This window comes from Nerophis lumbriciformis, linkage group LG21 (assembly GCF_033978685.3).
Source record: "Nerophis lumbriciformis linkage group LG21, RoL_Nlum_v2.1, whole genome shotgun sequence".
NCBI classification, from domain to species: Eukaryota; Metazoa; Chordata; class Actinopteri; order Syngnathiformes; family Syngnathidae; genus Nerophis; species Nerophis lumbriciformis.
Genome location: NC_084568.2, coordinates 36,972,501 through 36,992,365, shown reverse-complemented (window position 1 = coordinate 36,992,365; position 19,865 = coordinate 36,972,501). Strand labels below are relative to the sequence as shown.

General features: G+C 39.2%; 1 protein-coding gene and 1 long non-coding RNA gene across 3 annotated transcripts in view; both read right to left on the bottom strand.

Moving 5' to 3' along the window:
* Positions 1–474: 474 nt before the first annotated feature.
* On the bottom strand, positions 475–9,630 carry LOC140679685 (uncharacterized). Its single transcript, XR_012051057.1, has 2 exons — positions 9,493–9,630; positions 475–1,145 (listed from the first exon to the last, which is right to left on the bottom strand). It is a non-coding gene; the product is annotated as an uncharacterized lncRNA (long non-coding RNA).
* A 4,423-nt stretch (positions 9,631–14,053) lies between these two features.
* Positions 14,054–19,865, bottom strand: part of LOC133620820 (transcription factor E2F3-like) — a 7,745-nt gene continuing 1,933 nt past the window's right edge. The window contains exons 2-4 of one of the 2 annotated variants that reach the window (XM_072915600.1): positions 17,668–17,773; positions 17,349–17,571; positions 14,054–14,326 (exon numbers count right to left, since the gene is read on the bottom strand). In XM_072915600.1, coding sequence (XP_072771701.1) covers positions 14,113–14,326; positions 17,349–17,571; positions 17,668–17,773 — 543 coding nt within the window. In that variant the 3' untranslated portion in view covers positions 14,054–14,112. Of the gene's footprint in view, positions 14,327–17,348; positions 17,572–17,667; positions 17,777–19,865 lie in introns of both variants that reach the window. The other variant, XM_072915599.1, reaches the window with a different exon arrangement.

Below are 19,865 nucleotides of genomic sequence, written 5' to 3'. Positions count from 1 at the left end.
AGGCACAAGCGGTAGAAAATGGATGGATGAATTATTTTTGTATTGTTTGTATAGTTAAGTCTGTTTAGCCGATCAGTGAGCTAGCTTCCGCAGCTGGTGGGTCCACGACGATGCCTTCTGTTTTGTTTGATCAGCCGTTTTACTACCGTTTGGAAACATTTAAACAAAGGTATGTAAATAAACATTTACAGAATATTTCTGTGTAAATAAGTAATTTCACAACGTATATACATGGTAATGCCCCCCTCTACCTCAAAGAACTGCTCACCCCCAAATCCTCCACACGACACCTCCGCTCCGGACAGGCTAACCTCCTCCAACCTCCGAGAACAAAGCTACGAACAATGGGAGAGACCGGGCTTTCTGCTCCGCCGCTCCCAGTCGGTGGAACGCTCTCCCTGACCACCTGAGGGCACCGCAGACTGTGGATGCTTTTAAAAAAGGCTTAAAAACCCTTCTTTTAAAAAATAAATAAAAAAAACCCCATTTTTTTAGATTTATGCGTTCTAGTTTTTATTTTTTATTATCTTTTTATTTTTTTAATACACTGTAGCACTTTGAGGATGTTTGCTCAATATCTGCGGCGTACAGTCTGGCGGGGCTAATATATGGAAAAATATATGTTTCTCCTCAAATTTAGTGGATGCGCCGTGCGCTCCATAGAGCAGAAAATATGGTAACTGGATGTCCAGCTGCAGGACTGCTTGTATCGTAGCTTATCACGGCGATTTTAGACGCAAGCGATTATCGTCCAATACTTGGTATTGTGTTGGTATCGGATCAGGACACCCCTACGTAACGCTACAAAAAAAAAAGGTCATCCTGAAGTCAGACTTTCCCGGTACAATGTGTGTTATGACGTGGATTCCGAGGTCAGGTTGTAGAGTGGGACGACAGGACGGTACAAAGGGGAGGAGTGAGGGTGCGAATGTTTTGACGGGCCTCTAAAAACAAGGATCACTTTTGAGAGGCATGGGCGTAAAGGATATCATTAACGAGGCAGTATTGTTACTACTGATGGGCGCGGCGTCGTTGGCCGCCACTTGGTCCGTCACCTCCATGGGTACCTCCATGGGCACAGGTTCGTCCGAGCACAGGAACACCTCCACCGGGCCCTGGGTGCTCTTCACGTGGACCTCCATGCTCTGGCGACAGATTTAGGCAGACGTAAGTCTCTGGACGCAGTCAAATGTGAAAAGGCATTCATGATGTTTGCACCGTTACAGACATAAGACAACATCTCTTTATGGGAAAAAAAAAAAAACTGTTGAAAAATGAGCTACCTTTTCCTAGTGGGTCAGAACTTCATCTCTAATAATAATAATAATACATTTAATGTATGAATGCCTTTTAAAAAACTCAAAGGACACTCTCCAGGTTACTGAGAAAATACAACTTTGGCGCCATCTGCTGGTTAACAATAGACTTTTCTACACCCTAAATATAAGATGAGCATCTTTTTCAAGACTTTTTTCTTGTGCACTAATAATATACCTCTGTAATAAGTCACTACACACTCTCCATACTTGTAGCATCACAAATACACCACCAGCGCAGTGGAGTGGTACTTTATAATGCGTTAAAGTGCAACGCATACCTTTAAGACGTCCAAAAAGTGCAGATTTATCCATGAAAATATGAAGAAGCTGTGGGCTTTTTGTGGCCGTGACTAAGACTTAGACTAACTTTAATGATCCACAAGGGGAAATTGTTCCACAAAGTAGCTCAGCTACAAAGGGTAAGGATGGAAAGGATAAAGCAGGTATAGTGTAGACCAGGGGTCGGCAACCCGCGGCTCCGGAGCCGCATGCGGCTCTTTGATCACTCTGATGCGGCTCAGCAGCTTACTTGCTGAACCCCCCAATTTTCCCATAAGACTTCCGGATTTCAGTGCGTCTCGCAGATAACTCCCGGGATTAAAATTCACCGATTTTCACCCTTACAGCTATAATAAGGGCGTGCCATAATGGTAAAACATTTGGCGTCCTCTACAATCTGTATTAACAACGTGCCAGCCCAACATTTGTTATATAATATACATTTTCTGCTTGCACACGTACGTGACAGCAAGGCATACTTGGTCAACAACCACACAGGTTACACTGACGGTGACCATATAAAACAACTTTAACACTCTTACTAATAATGCGCCACACTTTGAACCAAAACCAAACAAGAATGACAAACACATTTCGGGAGAACATCTGCACCTTAACACAACATAAACACAACAGAACAAACACCCAGAATCCCATGCAGCCCTGACTCTTCCGGGCTACATTATACACCCCTGCTACCACCAAACCCCGCCCCCACCCCAAGCCTGCCCCCTCACACATCAACCCCCCCCCCACCCCCCTCTCTCTGTGCGTCGGTTGAGGTGGGCGGGGTTTGGTAGCGGGGGTGTATAATGCATCCCGGAAGAGTTAGGGCTGCATGGGATTCTGGGTATTTGTCCTGTTGTGTTTATGTTGTGTTACGGTGCAGATGTTCTCCCGAAATGTGTTTGCCATTCTTGTTTGGTGTGGGTTCACAGTGTGGCGCATTATTAGTAAGAGTGTTAAAGTTTTTTTTATAGCGTCACCGTCAGTGTAGCCTGTGTGGTTGTTGAGCAAGTATGCCTTGCTGTCACCTGCGTGAGCAAGCGGAAGCCCCATTCAACATGTGGCTGATGAGGCACGCTAGTTGTAGTGGGCGCTATATGCTGTACCATCACGGCACGCATGACGCTGACAAGCGCTGTTCATTTAAATCCCGCGTGCCGCACCAGCTTAAAAATTCCATAAAAAGGTATGGGCAGCGTCTCTGAGACCCCTGGTTTATACATAACACAAAGCAAAAAAAAAAAACTTTGTATGCAGTGTTATTTCATTTAAAATTTAAAACATTTTTGCGGCTCCCATTGTTTTCTATAATTTGTGAAACTGGTCAAAATGGCTCTTTGACTGGTAAAGGTTGCCGACCCCTGGTGTAGACTAAAAATGCACCATAGTAACAATATAAAATATAACACACCGTATTTTTCGGACTATAAGTCGCAGTTTTTTTCATGGTTTGGCCGGGGGTGCGACTTATACTCAGGAGCGACTTATGTGTGAAATGATTAACACATTATAATATTATTGATCTCATTCACGTAAGAGACTAGACGTATAAGATTTCATGGGATTTAGCGATTAGGAGTGACAGATTGTTTGGTAAACGTATAGCATGTTCTATATGTTATAGTTATTTAGTTTAGTTTATTATTATTCTTCGGTCAATGGTCAACAAAATAAACAGTTGTACATTCATAAAATGAAAATGTTGCAGAGCGAAAGGGTTTAGGCTGAAGTTGAACACTTGTTGCGCCTAACCCTATAAACAATGTCAAGTACAAGATGAACTTCCGAAAATTATGAAATGTCCTTTGTACAACATATTATAAATACACATTATACACAACATAAACACAGTTCAATTATATACATAGTAAAGGCATGTGAAATATCCTTGTACCGGTACACGTGTTAACCCTTTGTACCAATAATATACTATATACAAACAATTATACTTCCATTATTATTTATATCCCACATTTAGTTTGTAATTAACATTGATCATAGTATTAACTACTGTGTTGATTCAAGAGTGATGTGTTTTTTTAAGCTCCTTCTTATCTTAGCTTTCTGGAAGACAGCTGAACCTCTGAGGTCATAGGGACTCTCTCTGGGTTTGAACCTCTCCTGTAGACACCCAGGCAGCATGTGGTTATGAGCTTTGTACGTCACAATAGCAGTGTTGAGGTCATTTGAATGACTCTTACCATAATATGTTACGTTAACATACCAGTTGGTTATTTATGCCTCATATAACGTACACTTATTCAGCGTGTTGTTCACTATTCTTGATTTATTTTAAATTGCCTTTCAAATGTCTATTCTTGCTGTTGGCTTTTATCAAATACATTTCCCCCATTATATGTTTTTTTCCTTCTTTATTATGCATTTTCGGCCGGTGCGACTTATACTCCAAAAAATACGGTATGTAATATTTACATATTATATATACAGTATATAATGTATTGTTTGTGGCCCTATGTCAGTCTTTAATATTATTTAATACCATCACACTCCTGAAGGCCACCCAGCCGAAACCTAACCCCTAATACACACACACTCAGTATGTTTACATGCAAAACAAATCTAAATATCGACTTCATTTAGTATAAACTAGCCTGAATATGAGTTTCAATAACCACATAACCTGTCATGAATCACTTAAGTATGATCATATACAGTCAAGAAAATAAGTATTTGAACACCCTGCTATTTTGCAAGTTCTCCCACTTAGAAATCATGGAGGGGTCTGCAATTTTCACGGTAGGTGCATGTCCACTGTATGAGAAATCCAGAAATCACAATCTATGATTTTTTAACAATTTATTCGTGTGATACAGCTGAAAATAAGTATTTGAACACCTGTCTATCAGCTAGAATTCTGACCCTCAAAGACCTGTTAGTCCGCCTTTAAAAGTCCTCCTCCACTCCACTGTGTTATCCTGAATCAGATGCACCTGTGTGAGGTTGTTAGCTGCATAAAGACACCAGTCCACCCCATACAATCAGTAAGACCCAAACATTCAGCATGGCTAAGAGCAAAGAGCTGTCCAAAGACACCAGAGACAAAATTGTACAACTCCACAAGGATGGAAAAGGCTACGGAGAAATTGCCAAGCAGCTTGGTGAAAAAAGGTCCACTGTTGGAGCAATCATTAGAAAATGGAAGAAGCTAAACATGACGGTCAATCTCAATCGGAGTGGAGCCCCATGCAAGATATCGCCTCGTGGGGTCTCAATGATGCTAATAAAGGTGAGGAATCAGCCCAGGACTACACGGCAGGACTTGGTCAATGACCTGAAAAGAGCTGGGACCACTGTTTCCATGGTCATACACTAAGACGTCATGCTTTGAAATCATGCATGGCACGGAAGGTTCCCCTGCTTGAACCAGCACATGTTAAGGCCCGTCTTAAGTTTGCCAATGACCATTTGGATGATCCAGAGGAGTCATGGGAGAAAGTTTTGTGGACAGATGAGACCAAAATTGACCTTTTTGGTCATAATTCCACTATGCGTGTTTGGAGGAAGAAGAATGATGCGTAGCATCCCAAGAACACCATCCCTACTGTGAAGCATGGGGGTGGTAGCATCATGCTTTGGGGGTGTTTTTCTGCTCATGGGACAGGACGACTGTACTGTATTAAGGAGAGGATGACTGCAGCCATGTATTGTGAGATTTTGGCCAAAAACCTCCTTCCCTCAGTCAGATCATTGAAGATGAGTCCTGGCTGGATCTTCCAACATGACAATGACCCAAAGCACACAGCCAGGAAAACCAAGAAGTGGCTTTGTAAGAACCATATCAAGGTTCTGGAGTGGCCTAGCCAGTCTCCAGACCTAAATCCAATTGAAAATCTTTGGAGGGAGCTGAAAGTCTGTGTTACTCAGCGACAGCCCAGAAACCTGACTGATCTAGAGAAGATCTGTGTGGAGGAGTGGGCCAAAATCCCTCCTGTAGTCTGTGCAAACCTGGTGAAGAACTACAGGAAACGTTTGACCTCTGTAATTGCAAACAAAGGCTACTCTACCAAATATTAATGTTGGTGTTCAAATACTTATTTTCACCTGTATCACACAAATAAATTGTTAAAAAATCATAGATTGAGATTTCTGGATTTTTCTTTTTAGGTTATCTCTCATACAGTGGACATGCACCTACCATGAAAATTTCAGACCCCTCCATGATTTCTAAGTGGTAGAACTTGCAAAATAGCAGGGTGTTCAAATACTTATTTTCTTGACTGTATATGTCAAGTTTCCTTTTACTTAGTCTTCATAGTGTAAAGTGGAGATTAGCGGATTCATGTCGGATCATCGTCAGTGAATAATAATAATACATTATTATCATAAATATTATTATTAGTGCATCTACTGGAGGCTGAGCATCTATCTTTGAAACCTAGTGACGCCTCGGTTTCCCAACTTAAACCAGGGTCCTTGAACGCACCACAGTTATGTGATATGAGATGCAAAAGTGAAACTTAAACATAACTTTGCCACAAATAAATTGTTACGTCGTACTAAAACATGTTGACGGATTTTTGAGTGTTCTATAATCTCAATGAAACATCAGTTTTGGGCTTGCATGCCAACAGGTACTTGCTCGCTTCATTGATTGAACAGGTGTCAACCTGCAGTCCACACATTATCTCATGTGTGACTGCCATCTACTGGTCACACTTGTCATTACACCATGTACCAAATATAACTGCTTCAAAGTCGGCAAGCACGACCGTAATACGTACATTAGACGCACCGGGTTATAAGTGCCTTGTAGTCAAAAAAATATGGTAATATAATTATTTATCCATGTTTTTATTGTAAGCCTGCAAGATACAGACCTCGGACCTCATCCAAATGTACAATCCTGCGCGCGCTCTGGGGTCCGAGAGCCAGCTCCAGCCCGTGGTGCCCAAGACCAGACTTAAATCCAGGGGAGACAGGGGCCTTCTCTGTGGTCGGCCCTAAGCTCTGGAACACTCTGGCCCCCCATGTTCAAACTGCTCCCACAGTGGATTCTTTTAAGTCTCCACTTTTATTCTCTGGCTTTTAACACTACGTGAGTTGTGTGGTCCTCTGTGTTTTTAACTATTTGATTTCTATTTACTGTTTTAATTGGTTTTACCCTTTAAAATTGTTTTTAATCATATTTATTTTATATTGTTTTTATATGTATTTATTTTTATTCAGTCATTGGTGGAGCTAAGGATAATATCTTAATATTGTTTTTAATATTGCTGTGCAGCACTTTGGAAACATTTTGTTGTTTAAATGTGCTATATAAATAAAGTGGATTGGATTGGATACACTGAGTAGCTGGTCCGTGCCACTACTATTTGTAAACTACACTACATAGTAGGGTTGTCTCCATACCAATATTTTGGTACCGGTACCAAAATGTATTTTGATACTTTTCTAAATAAAGGGCACCACAAAAAATGGCATTATTGGCTTTATTTTAACTAAAAATCTTAGAGTACATGAAACATATGTTTCTAATTGCAATTTAGTCCTTAAATAAAATAGTGAACTTGTCTTTTAGTAGTAAGTAAACAAACAAAGACTCCTAATTAGTCTGCTGACGTATGCAGTAACATATTGTGTCATTTATACACCTATTATTTTCTACACATTATGAGGGACAAACTGTAAAAATTGATTATTAATCTACTTGTTCATTTACTGTTAATATCTGCTTACTTTCTGTTTGAACATGTTCTATCTACACTTCTGTTCAAATGTAATAATCACCTATTCTTCTCTTCTTTGATACTTTACATTAGTTTTGAATGATACCACAAATTTGGGTATGGATCCGATACCAAGTAGTTACAGGATCATACATTGGTCAAAATTTAAGTTCTCATGTGTCCAGGAACGTACTTCCTTAGTTTATAAGTTTATGAATAAAATATGAATTAAGAAAAACATTTTGTGACGATAAAAAATACCGATGTAATCATAGTAGTATCGACTAGATACGCTCTTGTACTTGGTATCATTACAGTGGATGTCAGGTGTAGATCCACCCATGGCATTTGTTTACCGTATTTTCCGCACTATTAGCCGCACCTAAAAACCACAAATTTACTCAAAAGCTGACAGTGCGGCTTATAACCCGGTGCGCTTTATATATGGATTAATATTAAGATTCATTTTCATAAAGTTTCGGTCTCGCAACTACGGTAAACAGCCGCCATCTTTTTTCCCCGTAGAAGAGGAAGTGCTTCTTCTTCTACGCAAGCAACCGCCAAGGTAAGCACCCGCCCCCATAGAAGAGGAAGCGCTTCTTCTTCTACTGTAAGCAACCACCCGCCCCCATAGAAGAAGAAGAAGCGCGCGGATATTACGTTTCATTTCCTTTGTGTGTTTACATCTGTAAAGACCACAAAATGGCTCCTACTAAGCGACAGGTTTCCGGTTCATGAAAAGACGCAATCTCTCCATCCGCACACGGACTACTATTTCACAGCAACTGCCTAAAGACTTTCAAGAAAAGCTGGCTACTTTCCGTGCATATTGTAAAAACAAGATAGCTGAAAAAAAGATCCGGCCAGAGAACATTATCAACATGGACGAGGTTCCACTGACTTTTGATATTCCTGTGAACCGCACTGTGGATACAACGGGAGCACGTACGGTGAATATTCGCACCACAGGGAATGAGAAGTCATCCTTCACTGTGGTTCTAGCTTGCCATGCTAATGGCCAGAAACTTCCACCCATGGTGATATTCAAAAGGAAGACCTTGCCAAAAGAGACCTTTCCAGCCGGCGTCATCATAAAAGCTAACTCGAAGGGATGGATGGATGAAGAAAAGATGAGCGAGTGGTTAAGGTAAGTTTACGCGAAGAGGCCGGGTGGCTTTTTTCACGCAGCTCCGTCCATGTTGATATACGACTCCATGCGCGCCCACATCACGCTGGTTTTTAATATATTATTAAAGTTTGACTGACCTATCTGACTGTTTTTTTGACATTCCTTTAGCGCAGTTAGATGCGGCTTATAACACGGGGCGGCTTATAGGTGGACAAAGTTTTGAAATATGCCGTTCATTGAAGGCGCGGCTTATAACCCAGGGCGGCTTATGGTGCGGAAAATACGGTACATTGTGACGCCGGTGAGCTATTGTATCCTCCTACGGTGTGTAGTGAAGCATGTTTAGCTATTCCTCGTCCTCCAGTGATAATGGTACTTGTAAGAAACTTACTTTATTTGTCACCATGGAGGCGAGGATTAGTGATTTAGAAGTAGCTAAAACACTGTGGATGGATGTTAGCCGCTAACTAGCTAGCCATGTCTTAAAGCACCTCTTCCTGAGGGTGTTTCAGTCTTATAACTTCACCTTTATCTTTACTTTTTACACCAAAATGCGTCCATTCTCCCTTTTCTGTCTACACACTGTGTCTGCTTGTAAGTACTCTGTGTGTGTGCACTGCCGAACATGCTCCTCTGATCGTAAAACCAGCAATGACACCACGTGACGACGTGTCGTCATGCCCAGGAAGCGGTACTTTTCAAACAGAGTATAGTACCGTTTTTGATTCATTAGTACTGCGATACTATACTAGAACCGTACAACCCTAGTACATTGTAAAATGTGGATGTACTTAAAGTCATTTAGATTAGTGGAAAAATTGTGTGGTGAATATAGAAAAAAAAAAAAAAGTCTGATCAACCAAATACTTTACGGACCTGTTGTACTACAATGTTTTTTCCCAAACATTATTTCTTAATTAAACATTTTAGTCATTAAAAGGCATGTTACAAGGTCACATTGTGCTGTTTTAAAAAGGCCATTCAGCGGATTTGCCATGCAAGTGTTTTGAGTTAGGAACCAAGTGAGCTGGTAAGTGGAGGTAGGACCGTATCATGTTCAAAAGTACTGTACCTCTTTCAAGTGCGGAACTTCTATTTGTGTGTCCGGGGGGCCTTTGATCACAAACACAGTCTGCTCTTTGTAGCTGGGAAGGCTTTGAATGTCCTCGTAGGTCAAGTAGGCCAATGTAAACAGCGCGGTCAAGGAAGACTAATTAGGAATGTGCAAGTGCTACAAGCAGAACAATGATGGATACTTTAAACCAGGGGTGTCAAAACGTGTGGCCCGAGGGCCGGATCAGGCCCGCGATCAGGTTTTATCCGGCCCGCGTATAAAAATGAACCTGAAATTTTTGAATGAAAGAAACAGCTGTTCTAAATGTGTCCACTGGATGTCGCAATAGCAATTCTTTGTATCTTTGCAGATGATGCTACATATGTACAAAATAAACCACATGTTAGTGCACCAGTCCAGGAAAATGATCAAACTACATAAATAACATCCTGTAATTGGATTTGGATATCATTTTTTTTATCTTGATCTCAGGATTCTAAGAACATTACTGTCATGTTGAGTAAAAAACACATTTTTGTGTTTGCAAACCTTACAAAAGCAGATGTTTCTACCGTATTTTTCGGACTATAAGTCGCAGTTTTTTTCATAGAAGCGACTTATGTGTGAAATGATTAACACATTAGCGTAAAATATCAAATAATTTTATTTATCTCATTCACGTAAGAGACTAGACCAGGGGTCGGCAACCCGCGGCTCCGGAGCCGCATGCGGCTCTTTGATCACTCTGATGCGGCTCAGCAGTTTACTTGCCGACCCCCCCGATTTTCCCGGGAGACTTCCGGATTTCAGTGCCTCTTGCAGAAAACTCTCGGGATTAATATTCTCCGATTTTCACCCTTACAATGATAATAAGGGCGTACCACGATGGTACAATATTTGGCACCCTCTACAATCTGTATTAACAGCGTGCCAGCCCAGCCTCTTGATATATGCATCTTCTTCTTGCACACGCAAGCGACAGCAAGGCATACTTGGTCAACAGCCACACAGGTTACACTGATGGTGACCATATACAACAACTTTAACACTCTTACTAATAATACACCACGCTTTGAACCAAAACCAAACAAGAATGACAAACACATTTCAAGAGAACATCTGCACCTTAAACACAACATAAACACAACAGAATAAATACCCAGAATCCCATGCAGCCCTGACTCTTCCGGGCTACATTATACAACCCTGCTACCACCAAACCCCACCCCCACCCCAACCCTGCTCCCTCACACATCAACCCCCCCTCTGTGTGTCCGTTGAGGTGGGCGGGGTTTGGTAGCGGAGGTGTATAATGTAGCCCGGAAGAGTCAGGGCTGCATGGGATTCTGGGTATTTGTCCTGTTGTGTTTATGTTACGGTGCAGATGTTCTCCCAAAATGTGTTTGTCATTCTTGTTTGGTGTGGGTTCACAGTGTGACGCATTATTAGTAAGAGTGTTAAAGTTTTTTTTTTTTATACCGACACCGTCAGTGTAAACTGTGTGGTTGTTGACCAAGTATGCCTTGCTGTCACCTACGTGAGCAAGCGGAAGCCCCAGACAAGGTGTGACTGATAAGGCACGCTGGTTGTAGTGGGTGCTATATGCTGTACCATCACGGCACGCATGACGCTGACAAGCGCCATTCACATAAAACCCGTGTGCCGCACCAGCATTCAAATTCCATATTAAGGTATGGGCAACGAGTCTGAGACCCCTGGTTTATACATAGCACAAAGCAAAAAAAAAAACTTATTATGCAGTGTTATTTCATTTTAAATTTCAAAAATTTTTTGTGGCTCCCATTGTTATTTTTAATTTGTGAAACTGGTGAAAATGGCTCTTTGACTGGTAAAGGTTGCCGACCCCTGGACTAGACATATAAGATTTCATGGGATTTAGCGATTAGGAGTGACAGATTGTTTGGTAAACGTATAGCATGTTCTATATGTTATAGTTATTTGAATGACTCTTACCATAATATGTTACGTTAACATACCAGTTGGTTATTTATGCCTCATATAACGTACACTTATTCAGCCTGTTGTTCACTATTCTTCATTTGTTTTAAATTGCCTTTCAAATGTCTATTCTTGCTGTTGGCTTTTATCAAATACATTTCCCCAAAAAATGCGACTTATACTCCAGTGCGACTTATATGTTTTTTTCCTTCTTTATTATGCATTTTCGACCGGTGCGACGTATACTCCGGAGCGACTTATAGTCCGAAAAATACGGTAGTAAAACTCAAAGATACATTATTTAAGGCGGTATTAGACATATTGCATGTTTTGTTTGGATGTTATGTTTCAATAACTGTCGCCGTCTCCGTAGCAGAACCTCCAGGTTCTGTAACAGCTTCTTCCCTCAGGCGGTAAGACTCTTGAACGCATCATAATAATCCCCTCAATACCCCCCAAAAATGGATTAACTGGCTGGAATATAAAGACAATATAACATACATCCATAAACGTGGATGCATATGCAAAAGTGCAATATATTTATCTGTACAGTAACCTATTTATTTATATCTGCACTAGGGATGTCCGATAATGGCTTTTTTGCCGATATCTGATATTCCGATATTGTCCAACTCTTAATTATCGATACCGATATCAACAGATACCGATATACAGTCGTGGAATTAACACATTATTATGCCTAATTTGGACAACCAGGTATGGTGAAGATAAGGTCCTTTTTTTTTTTTATTAATAAAATAAAATAATAAATTAAAAACATTTTCTTGAATAAAAAAGAAAGTAAAACAATATAAAAACAGTTTCATAGAAACTAGTAATGAATGAAAATGAGTAAAATGAAGTGCTAAAGGTTAGTACTATTAGTGTAGCAGCAGCACGCACAATCATGTGTGCTTACGGACTGTATCCCTTGCAGACTGTATTGATATATATTGATATATAATGTAGGAACCACAATATTAATAACAGAAAGAAACAACCCTTTTGTGGGAATGAGTGTAAATGGGCGAGGGAGGTTTTTTGGGTTGGTGCACTAATTGTAAGTGTATCTTGTGTTTTTCATGTTGATTTAATAAAAAAAAATAAAAAATTTAATTTAAAATAAAAAAAACGATACCGATAATTTCCGATATTACATTTTAAAGCATTTATCGGCCGATAACATCGGCAGGCCGATCTTATCGGACATCTCTAATCTGCACCTTATTGCTTTTTTATCCTGCGCTACCATGAGCTAATGCAACGAAATTTCGTTCTTATCTGTACTGTAAAGTTCACATTTGAATGACAATAAAAAGGAAGTCTAAGTCTATATTGAGTATGACAGTTATACTCCAACATTATCACATAATTTATTCAGAAAATATAAATAACGACAAATAAAGTATATACTGTATACCAGGGGTGCTCACACTTTTTCTGCAGGCGAGCTACTTTTCAATTGATCAAGTCGTGGGGATCTACCTCATTCATATATATCATTTATATTTACTTATTTATGAAATATATGTTTTTGTTAACAAGTTAAAGGTGTTTAATGATAATGCAAGCATGTTTAACACATATAGTTAATATTGTTAATACATTAAAGGTGTTTAATGATAATACAAGTACCGGTATGTTTAATACATATAGTTAATATTGTTAACAAGTTAAAGGTGTTTAAAGATAATGCAAGCATGTTTAACACATATAGCTAATATTGTTAACAAGTTAAAGGTGGTTAAAAATAATACAAGCATGTTTAACACAAATAGTTAATGTTAACAACTTAAAGGTGGTTAAAGATAAAACAAGCATGTTTAACACATATAGTTAATATTGTTAAGAAGTTAAAGGTGGTTAAAGATAATACAAGCATGTTTAACACATATAGATTCCTTTCTTTCATGAAGACAAGAATATAAGTTGGTGTATTACCTGATTGTGATGACTTGCATTGATAGGAATCAGACAGTAGTGATGATAACGTCCGCATTTTCGAATGGATGAGAAAAAAAGTCCTCCTTTCTGTCCAATACCACATGAAAGTGGTTGGTTTTTGGCATCTTATTTGTCCAGCTTCCGTACTCCTTTGTATACACTTTACAAGAAATACATTGTCGGCAAACTCCGTAGCTTGCTAGCTTGTGCATGCCAGCTTTCTGAGACTCTTATTTTGGTAGCGCAGGCAGGATGAAGCAGAGCTTTTATTGTGCAACCGTGCAGTCGGTCTTTGAAGTTTTGACGACAGGTACGGCGCCAGAGTCTGTTGAAATAAAGTGTTTCTCGCCTTCCTGTCGGTAATTTTAATGAGCTGGCAGCAGCCAGCGTCATCTCAGAAGACCCTCGGGTGCCGTGAATGTCAATCAAGTGACGAAAGTGACGTCATAGTGAAGATTTATGATCGCTCATTTTTAGGACTATTTTTTTAATGCCTGGCTGGTGATCAACTGACACACCCTCCGAGATTGACCGGTAGATCGCGATCGACGTAATGAGCACCCCTGCTGTATACTGTTAACCGCAACAGGTAATTGTTTGTACAATTTCAGAATGTGCTTGTTCTTTTTTTTAAACAAAGAAAACCATCTTAAGTTGTCTTTATTTAGTTATCGTGCCGTGATTTTACCAGTCCGGCCCACTTGGGAGTAGATTTTTCTCCATGAGGGCCCCCATCTAAAATGAGTTCGACACCCCTGCTTTAAACAAACATGCGATCAAATTAAGGATATCAACAAAAAAAATAAGAAAAGGATATCTGGCGTTTTGCTCATCCAAACACAAGCGATGCATGTCTTGGGTGTAAGTTTTGATCAGCCCATCCAGGATCCTCTCTTCTTCAGAAAGCTGTTTCAGCACTTCCACTGTGTTCTCGTTCAGCCACCCGCCCCTGTGGACACACCACAACACCTCATTGCACACAGGGCCTGATTCACTCAAGGTTTGCGGGTACTAAAATACGTGCAAACCTGATAGCACACGCAAAGCTGAATGCGTCTGTTTATATGCAAAGTACATGCTGATCATCAAAATGTTGGGAACGATGCAAATATCATTATTTAGCACACGCAATGTGATTTATCAACACTCATTACTCAGCACTAGTTAGCGTTTTATTTGGCAGGTGTCAGAAGGACAAGCAAACTGACAGTTCCACACACATCGTAGTGTGCTGCGGGGGCAGTACATCTAAGAAGGACAGCTCCTGAATGGTGAAACTGATCAGGCGGGCCGGTTCTACGATGGGAATAAAAGTGGACTCACTGGTGACGGTGGCAGAGAAGAGGACTGTGGAAAGACTAGTGAGCATCCTGGATGATGCCAGTCAACCTCTACATATCGTTGTCAGTAGCCAGAGGAGCCTGTTCAGTGCTAGACTGCTTCATCCCAAGTGCAGGACTAATAGACTCAAAAACTCCTTTGTCCCACACGCCATTAGACTGTACAACTCCTCTCTGGGGGAGAGGGGAGGTACTAGGATGACAGGGGTTGCAAAACAATAACAGTGCAATACTTTTTAATAACATGGTCACGACTGCCTAGTTTCTTTTGTTGTATTCTTACTTTACTATTATATTTTTATTCTCATTGTTGCTTTTTATTCTATTGTAATATTTTTCAATTTTGATTCCATTTATACCCCCATTATTTATTTTTTACTTTTTGAATTCGATCTCAATTTTGTACACTGCTAGTTTTCCTGAGGGAACTCTCCTGAAGGAATCAATAAAGTACTATCTATCTATCTATATATCTATCTATCTGCAGGATCGGTGCTCGTTAGTGATGTGCAGATCAATACCAGATCTTTATGCTCTAATATCAATTCTTAAAATTTAAATATTTTGATACATAAGGTCAGAGGTGTCCTAACTTTTTCCACCAAGGGCCGCAGACTGAAAAGTCAAAATAATGCGGGGGTCAAATTGATATTTTTTTATTTTTAAAAATGCCAAAAACAGATATTACATATATTTAAAGACATAACTTTGTGTCAGCTGTGTATTATAGGTGATTAACTACATTATTATCAATTATGAGTTAGAACATTTCACTTTTTTCTAAATTACATACCAATTTGTATGCTCATTTTTCTTACATTTTTACTATTGTTTTTTCCCATGTAAGAATATAATAAAAATATTAATAATAAAAATAATATGATTGTGAAACTGCAAAACCTGTATGAAAATATTAATGTTTGGTTACATATTTAACAATGTTTTTTTTATTATTATTAAAACCTCTTAAGGCCCAAGCTGTTTGTTTACATTCTTATTTTATTTCTCTTTGCTATTTGGGCTTATTGGACCCTAATTAGAATAAAAACTAAGAATCATCTTTTGACATACTTGCCAACCTTGAAACCTCCGATTTCGGGAGGTGGGGGGAGGGGGAGGGGGTGGGTGTGGTCGGGTGGGACGGGGGCGTGGTTGGGGGCGTGGCTAAACGCGGAGGAGTATATTTACAGCTAGAATTCACCAAGTCAAGTATTTCCTATATATATATATATATATATATATATATATATATATATAGGAAATACTTGACGTTCAGTGATATCTAGCTATATACATATATATATATATATTTTTATTTATTTTTTTTATTTTTTTTATTATATATGTATATATATATATATATTTTTTTTTAAATTATATATATATATATAAAATAAATACATGAATTTCAGTGTTCATTTATTTACACATATACACACACATAACACTCATCTACTCATTGTTGAGTTAAGGGTTGAATTGTCCATCCTTGTTCTATTCTCTGTCACTATTTTTCGAACCATGCTGAACACCCTCTCTGAGCATTGATGTGTGGCACGCACAAAAGTGCTTTCATCAAATGCACTAGATGGCAGTATTGTCCTGTTTAAGAGTGTCACAACATTGCTGTTTACGGCAGACGAACTGCTTTACGGTATACAAAAAAGTGACTGCTGTTGTTGTGTGTTGTTGCCACGCTGGGAGGACGTTAATGAAACTGCCTAACAATAAACCCACATAAGAAACCAAGAACTCACCCTCCATCATTCTATAGTTATAACGTGATTGGGCAGGTACGCTTTTTTATATTGTGGAGGACCTGAGTCCGCCTGAATTTCGGGAGAAAATTTGTCCCGGGAGGTTTTCGGGAGAGGCGCTGAATTTCGGGAGTCTCCCGGAAAATCCGGGAGGGTTGGCAAGTATGTCTTTTGATATGATGTACTTAGTCCATAAGTAACAAACGTGTACTTCTTATTTTTACACTTTTTTCCCCCCAAATTCCATTGTATGTTATACTCTTCTGACACCACCAGATGGCAGTATAAGTGTCCACATAAGCACATAAGACCCCAATTCAGTAGTGTACACAAATTTTGGAAATAAGAGCGAAAAGGTGCTGTCCACGCATGTGGCCAACTAAGCCTTTAATGAATTAAAAAGTTAGTATTAACTAACTTAAACTTTGTTCATATTTTAAGTATATTTTATTTTTATTTTGAGCACTTCTAATATTTTTGGGTTGAGTTTCTTCTTGCCCTGATGTGGGATCTGAGCCGAGGATGTGGTTGTGGCTTGTGCAGCCCTTTGAGACACTGGTGATTTAGGGCTATATAAGTAAACATTGATTGATTGATAATTGCGTCGTGAGGAGACTGACTTTCACAATGGTGGAACGGGGGGTCGCGCACACACACACACACAGACACCAAGACGTATACAAACACACACACATTGACAGACACACACAGGTGCAGGATTATACCCAGCATTGTTGCTTCCCTACTGTTTACTACTGCGGTAACTTCTAACAGAATTTTCCAGCATGTTAGATGGAGGAAATATGCTGACAGCTGATCACCGTGATCCAACTCAATCGTGTCAATCAATGGCCCAGCCCTACGTTATACTTACATCCACTGCACGTGATTCTTATACTTCTTTTTGATGAGGAGGATCCCCTCCAAGACGTTTGTGACGTCGTAGATGCGTCTCTTGGAGGAGTTGAGTTGGCTGCAGACGACGTTCAGGTCCAAAATGCCATTCTTTGCACGTTGGAGCATCTTCAGAAACTTCTGCGTCAAAAAAACAAGCGACGTGTCGATTCGCGGTCTTCTCACCCGATTATTGGCACTAACTGGGAAAAAGTTCATACGTATTAGATTTGTTATGATTGCTGCATTTGTTGTCATGAGTGTTTTTGCAATTGTGATATACTGAGAAAAACTCTTACCTATTTTGTCTTTAGGGGAGGGTGGTATGTTAACCGTCTTGGGTGCGGACGCCTCGCCATTATTCTGACAACCCGGGTCACCTACAGCTTCTCCATCCTGCATTGGCTGCTGGAATGTGGCAAATAAACATGACAACAAAAGCATTGAGGAAAAATACAACACCATACCTGCCAACTTTTGAAATCAGAAAAACCTAGTAGCCAGGGTCCAAGGGCCGCAGGCCCCGGTAGGTCCAGGACAAAGTCCTGGTGGAGGTTTCAGGGCTTCGCCCCCCGACGCAAAATGATTATTAGCATTCAGACAGGTTAAAATGTTGCTAAAGCCATCACTTTTCTATCAGTCACAGTGACTTTTCAAAACAAAAATATTACAGCAAAAATCATATGGGTTGATTGGCATGTTTATTCTGTAAGCTAACTTCAATAGTTTGAAATTATTTTGACAGTTAATGCCAGTTATCCTGTCAACCTTTCACAAGACTTCAATTTGTTAATTGAAAGTATAAACAGTATAAACACTTTTTACAGTAAACAAATGGTAAAACAGTACTAAACAATTCCATTAAAAAAAAAATTGGTGTCATTATTAACTTTCTGTCCAAGCTTGTATAATCTACTGCCTTGTTCAATTGTAAAAAATATTCTGTGCCTAAAATTCACATTTCTATCACAATTATCATACTGTAAACATGGTAAGCTAACTTCATTAAAATTAATAGTCCTGTCAATAGCATGGAATTACAATTCAAATGTAGTTTTTTTGTAAGCCTTTCAAAAGAATTCAAAATATGAAAAATTAATGAAAATTAACTTAAGCCATCAGACACTTGAAAAGTGGCACATCACATCTCTAATGTAATCATTTGAACTTTTCAACAGAAATAGCACTGCAAAAATATTAAGGACATACTTCTGTATTTTGGTAGTTATGCTGTCAACATTTAACAAGATTTCTTCAACTTGGACTTGAAAGCATAAATAGTATAAACACTTTTAACAGTATGTCGTGCTGTGAAATACAGCCGACAGGATTGCGCACCAAACACGAAGCAAGGCCAAAGCGCATGCACGTGCAGGAGAACAAAGGACTTCTTTCATTTAAGGTTTGTGATAAACCATCAAACTCATTCGTTAAAAGGACTCTATAGTAATATAAAGCGAATTTTTCTGGACATTATCATGCAAGAAAAGTTTATTTTTGGGACCACGATCACCGCGTAATGATTTTTAAAGGTTGCATTACAAACATTTAACTGTCCCATGTGATCAGCCAGTGCGATTGGAAATCCATGCTCAATTATTGCCTCCGTAAATAAAACTTCGGCATTTATCACATCCAAAGAATCTGTTTGGGCGACGAAAAACGTTGAAAGTTTTCCACTTGTATCGCTAGCAACGGCATTAGACTTGTGTTTTTTTGTCCCAACGTGGTCTTTTACATCGCTAATTCCTCCGTGTCCGATCGAAAAATCTTGTCTGCACAAGGTGCAATTCGCGTAGTTTTCACCCTTTTTTTTTTTTAATTAATGAAAAACCGTATTTTTTATCACTGCAACCGTAACCCGGAATAGGTTGATGAAAACCATACGAATTACGGGAAAACCGGAGTAGTTGGCAGGTATGCAACACACATGCATGATGTCACGCTGCAGTTTTCTGTGTTGCCGAGTGTCGACCGGTTGCTAAGGACCTAAAAAAACAATGTTTGTATTCACTTTTAAAAGTTGAATTACTATATATCATACACATTGAGGCATAATGACAGCTTACCCAACCTGGTGGTAGAAATTCTATATTATTAATTTACTCTTTAAGCAAGTCATCATTGTAACTACTTCTGCTAGAAATATACACATCAAATAATGTTTTTGGGTTTGAACCTTTAATTTTTAAACAAAAATAACGTACATGAAGCACATTTAAAAGAGTGGTTACCCATTAATATTATTGTTACAAGGCCTTAATATGGGCAGTTACATTGATTGTTTTCTGTAGTGTCAAATTCAAAACAAAACTGAAGGTCTTCTGGACAGAAAAGATCTGCTCTCAAAAACTGCTATATAAATGATACATTATTACTTTCCACTTAAACTAGTATTTTAGATTTTTTTTAATAAAAAAAAAAGTTTTATCAACTTTTTCTGTGGCAGATATAGATGTAGTTTCATAAGGGAATTTTAACTCTTAAAAAAACAGCA